Below are 8,929 nucleotides of genomic sequence, written 5' to 3' on the forward strand. Positions count from 1 at the left end.
TTTTAACACCTAAACAGTGTCTGCACATAACAAAATGTCCATTTTTCACAGCACTGAGTGTTGCCACCACAGGAACAACATTCCCATTCCCATCTTATTTCTGACCCTCACTTTGTGTGTTTGCTTTGGCTCCAGCAGCTGGTTAAACTGGGATTTGGGGAATTCTACAACCCCCAGAACCTTAAAAAAATGATTTTAATACTTAAAGAGTGTCTGCACATAACAAAATGTACATTTTGCACAGCACTGAATGATGCCACCACAGGAACAACAGTGAATCTCATTCCCATCTTATTTCTGACCCTCACTTTTCTTGTGTTTAATTATTTCCCCTCAAACTTAGTGTGTTTGCTTTGATTTATTTTGCTTTGCACCAATATTTCCTCACCCTCCCTCCCTCCTTCTCTCTTGTCCGGGTGAAATATTCATCTTGTTTATTATTATTAACTTCCCCTTTTCTCTAATCTATTTAAATGCTTTCTCACATTTCCACTTCCTCCGGCCCAATTTCTCACTTGCAGATTTTTCTGTTCAGCTGCACTTTGCTTTAACAGCCTCATTTATTTACTGTTCATTTATTTGCTTTCATTTCCAAGCCTTTCCTCTCCTCCCCTGTCTTGGGCTGTGTTTGGGCTTCACTCCTGCTGAGGAGCTGCATTTTTCTGCTCGATTTGCTCCAAGATGAGCCGGATTTTGTGGGATAATTCATTTTCATTTGGGGTTTTTTGATGGGATGGAAGAGTAGAAAGTGTAGAAAGTCCCATTTTCCATTTTCCCAGCTGCCTGAGACAACCCTGGTATTATAAATAAAACAAACATGTAGATTAATACCCACTCCTTCCCTCCGTGCTCCAGCATTTTTCCAGCCTGATGTTGTATTTATAAGGAATCTTGTTTGGAAAGGATGTTTTGGGGTTTTTTTTCACAGATTATTTCTGAAATATTGTTGCCACATTATCTGTCCCGTGGGTCTTTCACATCCTGGCTAAAAGGGGAGTTAAAGATTTGTGCTCAAGGTCAGAGAACAGAGTGGAAAACTTGGCGAAGAGGATGTTCATCCCCTCCAACCTTCTCTGGACACGGAGACAGAAACCACTGAGGGTTAAAACTGCTGCAGGAAAGGAGGAACTGGGCAAAAGGAGGAATGACCAGAAGGAAAAGACATCCCAGGGGTTGGGAATGGGTCCAGCTGCCCAGGATCCTGCAGGAAGGCGATCAGAGACTCTTGGGGAGTTGGTTTCTGGGCTCCCCAGGGGAGTGATCATGGAACCAACCCTGCCAGAGTCGAAGTGTTTGGCCAACACTCTGAGGCACGTGGTGGGACTTTTTGGGTTGTCCTGTGCAGGGCCAGGAGCTGGGCTCAATGGGTCTCTCCCAGCTCAGGATAATCTGTGATTTGATGAGCAATTTGGGGACTCAAAGAGCAACTGGATGTTCTTTATTCTGTTTCCACCCCATTTGTGACCTTACAACCCTTTACTTTGAGCTTCCCTTGGTCCTTTCTCTCTCTAAAGACCAAAGGTCCTGCTGAGGTGTCTCCTTGACCAGGACTTGTTTTATTTCTCAGTCTTTTTCACTCCCATTCCACAGTTGAACTCCTGCAGGTGTTTCCATGATGTTTCCATGTTTCCATGATGTTTCCATGTCCCTCTTCTGCATCCTGAGTCATCTGCCAAGAGGTGTTGTGGGAGCAGAAGGAGGGAGCCCAGAAAGATTGGAGAGGTCACGAGGGACTGGAAAAACCTGACAGAGCCCAGAGCTGGTTGACAGGTAACAACAAACATTGTTGCTTGGAAACCCCAGATGGTTCTGGAGGACAGGGGAGCAGAACAAAACAAGAACATCAGTCCCCATCCCTGCCTGGAGCACGGAAGCCTCTGAGGGACAACCTCCAGGCACAAGAGTGGCATCAGGGTTGGAACTGGGTGAGCTTTGAGGTCCCTTCCAACCCAAACCTTCCCCCGATTCTGTGGTCACTGCTGGTTTCTGTTTGAAGTTTCTTTGGGCAAGCGAGAGAAAGCTGGGTGATTGTGGACAACCCAGCAAAAAAAAAAATCTCCTCCTCTCCCACTTCCCACAAATATTCAGCTCCCATTCCATGGCAGAGAGGAAGGATGGAGGATTCCAGACAACCCGGCTCCGAGTTTCGCGGTTCAAGCCCGAGAAGGGAGTCCCGCCTTGGAATCAGATAAATTGCTCCCCAAATTAGCAATGCAGGCAAGGTCAGCAGGGAAAAAAAAAAAAAAAAAAAGAAAAGATTGGATCTGGAGATGAGATGGAAGAAAACACCTCTACCCCTGCAGCTTTGTAACAGGTTCCTACGCACGAACACACCCAGCCCTGATCACACCTTGGGTGCTGTCACTCCCCAACCCTCAAATTACTGCAATCAAGGGAAGGAAAAGACAACTCAGTCCCGGTATAAAACCTTCCTGTGGTGCCCCGTCCCACACCTTTGGGGCTCTGAGGGCTCTCCTTCAACCATGAAGGCTTTTCTGGTTGCCCTGCTGGCGGCCGTCCTGTGTGCCCAGCAAGGTAAGGAGCTTGGGAGGCTTTTGGGAGAACCAGGATGGGAATGGGAACATCAGGAGAGAAATTCAGGTTAACTCAGGGACAAGAGGGTTTTGGGAATGGGAACATCAGAAGAGAAATCCAGGTTAACTTAGGGACAAGAGCGTTTGGCAGCTTTTAGTGCAGCTGGTGAGGTCTTGGGGGGGAAGTTTTGCATTGGGCACGTCGAGGAATATTTGGGGTGGTTTAGTCTTTGTTTCTGGGTGAGTTCTGCAGAGGTACCTGGGGATATTTAGTGTGGTTAAGTCTTAGTTTCTGGGTGAGTTCTGCAAAGGTACCTGGAAATATTTTGTGTGATTTAGTCTTTTTTCTGGGTGAGTTCTGCAGAGGTACCTGGGGATATTTAGTGTGGTTAAGTCTTAGTTTCTGGGTGAGTTCTGCAAAGGTACCTGGAAATATTTTGTGTGATTTAGTCTTTTTTCTGGGTGAGTTCTGCAGAGGTACCTGGGGATATTTAGTGTGGTTAAGTCTTAGTTTCTGGGTGAGTTCTGCAAAGGTACCTGGAAATATTTTGTGTGATTTAGTCTTTTTTCTGGGTGAGTTCTGCAGAGGTACCTGGGGATATTTAGTGTGGTTAAGTCTTAGTTGCTGGGTGAGTTCTGCAGAGGTATCTGGAGATATTTTGTGTGGTTTAGTCTTAGTTTTTGTGTGTTTTACAGAGGCACCTGCAAATATTTTGTGTGATTTAGTCTTTTTTCTGGGTGAGTTATGCCAAGGTACTTGGAAATATTTAGTGAGGTTTAATCTTAGTTTCTGGGTGAGTTCTGCAGAGTTGCCTGGAAATATTTTGTGTGATTTAGTCTTTTTTCTGGGTGAGTTCTGCAGAGGCACCTGGAGATATTTAGTGTGGTTAAGTCTTAGTTTCTGGGTGAGTTCTGCAGAGGCACCCGGAAATATTTAGATTGGTTGAGTCTTGATTTCTGAGTGAGTTCTGCAGAGGTACCTGGAGATATTTTGTGTGGTTTAATCTTAGTTTTTGGGTGAACTCTGCCCAGGTACCTCAAAGCTGAGCTCCCCCCTCTGGTTTCTCACATCCTTCCCTCTGAAGACAGGCACAAACTCAAACATGCTCACAGAAATTAAGCCAAGCTCAGAGTCCTGCCTTTGGTTTTATTTTTGTTCCTGGATGAAACCGGGGGAGCTGCTGTCAACAGGAGGTTGTGTGGCTGGTTTTGACACCCCATCTCCTGCCAGAGCTTCACTCTCCTTCCCACAGCCACATCCCAATTAAGAAACGAGATTTTTGAAAGCCCAAGAGCTCTTTGCTCCTGAGTTTGAGGAGCAAACTCTCAAGTGGGAGTGTGTTTATTGTGGAATCCACGGCTCTCTTGTCCTTTTGCACCATTAAGGTTATTTCTGGCTGCGTTTCCTAAAATTCCAGCTCCTGGAGGGTGGAGCCCAGAGGCAGGAAAGGCTTTATAGCAGCTCTAATGGCTTAAGCTGTTCTTGTTTCCTGGCTGGAAGGGGTTTTCTTTGCCTCACTTAGTGAGTACAAGTGCATTGCAGTTGCTTTCAGGCACGTGCTGGGGTTTGGGCTCCTTCTGCAGCAGGAAGTGGTTTGAACAACTTTGGCAACAAAAGGAACTCAGAGAGAGCTCCAGGGGCTGTAAAATGCAATCAATTCTTGCTAAGTAGCAGGTCTGGGGTTTGCTTTGCCTGCCAAAGGACAGGAGCCCACAGCTCGTGTTGGGGAACCTCCAGAGGAGAGAAAAGAGGCTGAAAATATCCATGTGATGGAGAAACAGGGAAAACTGAACAGTGATTTAAAGAGGAGTTAAAGCCAGGATTCAATTCAGTTCAAAACCAAGGCTGGTTTTATCTCCTACTCCGGAGAACAGCTGAACTTGCAACACCTGGACTGGAAAAGAGCAGGGAATCATCAAACCATAGAATGGTTTGGGATGGAAAGGACCTTAAAAATCATCCAGCTCCAACCCCCTGCCATGGGCAGGGACACCTTCCACTAGACCAGGCTGCTCAAAGTCCAACCTGGCCTTGAAGCATCTGGGTCAGTCCTGTGCTGAGACACCCAGAGCTGTACCCAAGACACCCAGATCACAGAGGAGAGGCCTTTTCTCTCCCTGCTTGTGATAGTCAGGGACTACACTGGCTTTTAATTCTCTTTCAAAACTGCTTCTGCAGTCGTCTAACCAAGTTCATGGGCAGATTGAACTCCAGGGATGAGTTTGAACCAACAGCAGCTGGGCTTTGGAGAGTCCCTGGCAGGGGGCTAAAACCAAGTCCAGAATTAATTGAGAGAGGATTTTGTGCAGAATTTAGAGCTTTGCTGGGCTGAGAAAGGCAGGAGGAACCAAACCAGGGGAAGTTCAGGACCCTCCCTGCTTTATAATTGGGTCACCTGCAACCAAGAGCTGGGAAGGATGGAGCAGGATTTCCCCAGAGCAGCTCAACTCCCTCTTGTCACCCCTGACCCAAAAGGAGGAGCATTCCATGGAACTCCAGGCAGCAGGGAAAACAATTTCCCCCAATGAATGCACCTCCGGGGAACGGGATGGCACATGCCCACATTCCTCACATAAAATGCCACCTGGAATCCTAACTCAATTGACTTGGGTTGTGCCCAGCAATCCATATCCCACCTCCTCCTGGTTTGGAAATAGCCCTGGCACAGCGCTGAGTTAAGAATATCCCTGGGAACACGTCGTTCCAGGCGCTGATAGGAATAATCTCTCCATTGTCCGGAGCGACCTCTCCCTTTATTGTGGGGCTGTGTTTAGTCATTTTGCTCCCTGGGGGTGCCACAGGCATTCATTAATTCATGTCTGGGAAGTGCTTTTTGCAGATATTGCCTGAAAATCCCTGGGATTGAGCTCTCAATCCAAGAACTGGGCCAGTTCCTTCTCTCCTTGCCAGTTCTTCTCCTCCTCGCAGGTTGTGAGCTTTGCTTTTGGAGCTTGGCTTCCAGCCAGGCCAATGTGGACCCCAGGACAGAAGGAAAGGTCACCTGGGAATGCTGCTCTGGCTGGAAAACATTGTTTCAAATTTAATCACCCCCCAAATCTCAAGTCAATGAGGAAAACTCGTTTTCTTCTCTGTATTTCCTTCCTCAGCTTCATTAATCAAAACCAACCCCTTCTTTCACTTGTTCACAACGTACTTTTCACCTTGAGTTTTCCAAGGAAAGATATGGCTTTGACACCTTTTTTTCCCAAGAGGGAATGGCTGGAAACCTCTAATCTGTGCCACACGTGCTTTTTTCCAGCTTCCTCCCTGTTTTGCTACACATGTGACAACGAGCATTCCAACTGGAACTGCCTTAAAACCTACAAGTGTGAAGACCATGAGAAGTACTGCACGACCACATACAGCACTGCTGGGCTTGGTGAGTGCCAGCAACACATCCAGGTTTTCCTAATCTTCATTTTAGTCCTGGGAAACAGTGATTTTTTTGGGGGTCCTTTGGGAAGAATTGATGATTGAGGTTTAGGGATCACAACATGTAATTTGTGAATCCCTCAGTGGTGCTTTGTGATCCTAAAATGGTTTGGGTTGGAAGGGACCTTCAAGATCATCTGGTTCCCATGGGCAGGGACACCTTCCAGTATCCCAGTTTGCTCCAAGCTCCATCCAACCTGGCCTTGAACACTTCCAGGGATGGGGAATCCACAACTTTTCCGGGCAACCCGTGCTGGTTCCTCCCCACCCTTGTGGCTGGAACACACAGATTTCAGGAGCAGACACTGAGAACTCTCCCACATGCTCTGGGATGAAGGCTGGAAAGGGATTGGATGTAAATAATGTGGGTTTAGAGGCATTTTAGAGGCATTTTAGAGACCATTTAGAGGGAAATGCACTCCAGTAATTTCCTGCTGTCCTATGGGAAGCACAGAATCCCACAGTCATTTAGTTAGAAAAGGTCTCCAAGATCGAGTCCAACCTTTGGCTGGTCACCACCTGGTCACCCAGACCAGAGATTTCGGCTTGGCGTGGGTTTCTATCAAGGACTGTTTAGTGCCATGCATGGTGCCCACCCAGCACTCATCAACCCCCCTGGTGGCTGTTATTAATTGCAATTAATACCCCCCCCCCTTCCCGAAGAATCTCAAATTCCAGCTCTCCTTTCTCCTCCTCCCCCCAGGCAAGGACGCGGGGCACCGGATCACCAAGAAGTGCTCCGTGGACTGTCCCGAGACAAACGTGAACTTCGGGGTGGCAGCTTTTTCCACCAAGTGCTGCAGCACCTCCCTGTGCAACTTCAGCGGCGCCAACAGCATCCGAACCTCCTACGCCGTGATGCTCCTGGGAATCGCCGCCAGTCTGGGCTGGGTCATCAGGGCAGGATTGTGAGGAGGGGTGGGAGGAGATGGGACAACCCAAGAACCCACAAGGTATCCCCCGAGTGAGAAACCAGGCTCCTCTGTCAAGTGGTTCCAACAGGGGCTGTGCTGCCCTGTTCTTATCCCAGACAGATCCCATTCCCGACGTGGCAGTGCAGCTCCCGGTTTCCCCCTCCTCGTTTTATACTAATTTTCCCTGGAAAAGCTCTTTTGATAGCACAGCATGTGACGATGGTCAGACAAAAATAAAGATTTATGTTATTCTAGAGTGTCTTTGTTCAATCCAGCCTGAGACAACAGCTCTGCCGGCGAGGGGTTGTTCTCGGAATCTCCTCTTCCCGTTGAATTCCGCACTTCTGAGTCTTCTCCTGGTTGCCTTTCCCAACTGACTCAGTTGCATCCAGACATTCCATAAAGCAAAATACTCCGATGGCTCGGAGCAGAGGTGTCGGTCTGGGAAGGTCAGAGATGTTTGTGTTGCTCCCACTGCCAACTGGGAATTCCCACTTGTAGCCGCTGGGACACACGGCCGGGGTTTGGCAGGAATTGCGATCCTGCAAAGTTCTCCCGTGATCTCTGCAAGGTGGGTGGTCTCAGCTTTTCAAACAGGGAAAAGTCCCACCTGGAGATGCTGGAGATGTCCAAGGCGAGGACAGTGCTGCTGGAATGCGTCCTCCTGGGAAGGAGATCTCTGTGCCTGCTCGGAGAAGATGTTGTTGAGGGATTGGTCGTGATTTCCCAGTGGGAAAACGGACAGGATGAGTCTGGGAAAGGTGATGGGTGTCTGGGCTGGTGGGGAGGTCTCTCCTTCCCTTTCCAGTCACTGCTGCATTTTCAGGCTTGGGGATGGAGGAGATGAGATGGGGATCCTCTGGAGCTCTTGGGTTGGACATCACTGGCAACTTTTGGGGTTGAGATTCCCTCCTGCTCCTGGAAGAGCGAACCTATAGTTAAAGGGAAAAATACACATGATCGTGGAGCTGGAGAGTGTGTAATTCCCAGTTGAGCAGCTTAAAACTTCAGCACTGGATTTTGGGAGGGTTTGTATAATGGCACCTGGAAAAAATCCCTCATGTTTGCAGCCCAGCTGGGTTTGAGGGGAATCCTGTGTTGGATTTGAGGGGAATCCTGCTCTGGATTTGAGGGGAATCCCATGCTGGATTTGAGGGGAATCCTGTGCTGGATTTGAGCAGAACCCTGTGCTGGATTTGAGGGGAATCCTGTGCTGGATTTGAGGGGAAGTCTGTGTTGGTTTTGAGGGGAATCCTGTGCTAGATTTGAGGGAATCCTGTGCTAGATTTGAGGGAATCTTGTGCTGAATTTGAAGGAAGCCTGTGCTGGATTCAAGGGAATCCTGTGCTGGATTCAAGGGAATCCTGCACTGGATTTGAGGGGAATCCTGCACTGGTTTTGAGGGGAATCCTGTGCTGGATTAGAGGGAATCCTGTGCTGGATTTGAGGGGAATCCTGCTCTGCATTCAAGGGGAATCCTGCTGTGGATTTGAGTGGAATCCTGCACTGGATTTGAAGGGAATCCTGTGCTGGATTTGAGGGGAATCCTGTGCTGGATTTGAGGGAATCCTGCTCCACCAGACCGGCAAAATCCAGGTGTTTCTGTGCAACAGGAAGAAACCACAGTTCTGTCCAAAGGCTGTGAAAATGGGATTAGGTTTAATCATCCCATAAAGATTTAATTTCTGGTCAAGGAGGGTGTTCTGGCATTTATTTAAATGTTCTAACTAGAGGATAGTGGTGGTGTAGCATTTCTGTGCTGAGGGACCAACAGAAACTTGGGTTTTTGCACTTTTTTAACCACTTTTCCAATGGCTTTTCCCGCATTTTAATCACAGCAATTTCTGAAACTCTTCTCAAAGCTTTTGGCCGACTCGAAATTCCACATTTAGCAACGACATCTGAGTTTCACACTTACATTTACATACATTTACAGTTACATTTGACCAGCTTTTGTTTCGAGAAAACTGCTTTTCCCTCCCTAAAATAAAGCAACTGTTCATCCTCCTCACATGAGTTTCAACCAGGTTTAGAACGAGACAAGCAAA

The 8,929-nt window shown here is 47.8% G+C and overlaps 1 protein-coding gene across 1 annotated transcript; it reads left to right on the forward strand.

Annotated features, from left to right (window-relative positions):
• The first annotated feature begins 2,300 nt into the window (after positions 1–2,300).
• LOC103765886 (lymphocyte antigen 6E) lies at positions 2,301–7,081 on the forward strand. The gene is made up of 3 exons (XM_008932851.2): positions 2,301–2,535; positions 5,795–5,914; positions 6,671–7,081. The coding sequence occupies exons 1-3, from the start codon at positions 2,484–2,486 to the stop codon at positions 6,877–6,879; spliced, it is 381 nt and encodes a 126-aa protein (XP_008931099.1). The 5' UTR covers positions 2,301–2,483; the 3' UTR covers positions 6,880–7,081.
• Positions 7,082–8,929: the final 1,848 nt, after the last annotated feature.

This window comes from Manacus vitellinus, unplaced genomic scaffold (genome assembly GCF_001715985.3).
Source record: "Manacus vitellinus isolate BGI_N305 unplaced genomic scaffold, ASM171598v3 scaffold_1_pilon, whole genome shotgun sequence".
In the NCBI taxonomy this organism is placed as follows: Eukaryota; Metazoa; Chordata; class Aves; order Passeriformes; family Pipridae; genus Manacus; species Manacus vitellinus.

Bases quoted from the DNA above. Each gene is read 5' to 3' on its own strand.
- LOC103765886 (XM_008932851.2), top strand. From the start codon at position 2,484: ATGAAGGCTTTTCTGGTTGCCCTGCTGGCGGCCGTCCTGTGTGCCCAG. The intron at 2,536-5,794 runs GTAAGGAGCTTG...GCTTTTTTCCAG, and splicing joins CGTCCTGTGTGCCCAGCAAG to CTTCCTCCCTGTTTTGCTAC. The intron at 5,915-6,670 runs GTGAGTGCCAGC...TCCTCCCCCCAG, and splicing joins ATACAGCACTGCTGGGCTTG to GCAAGGACGCGGGGCACCGG.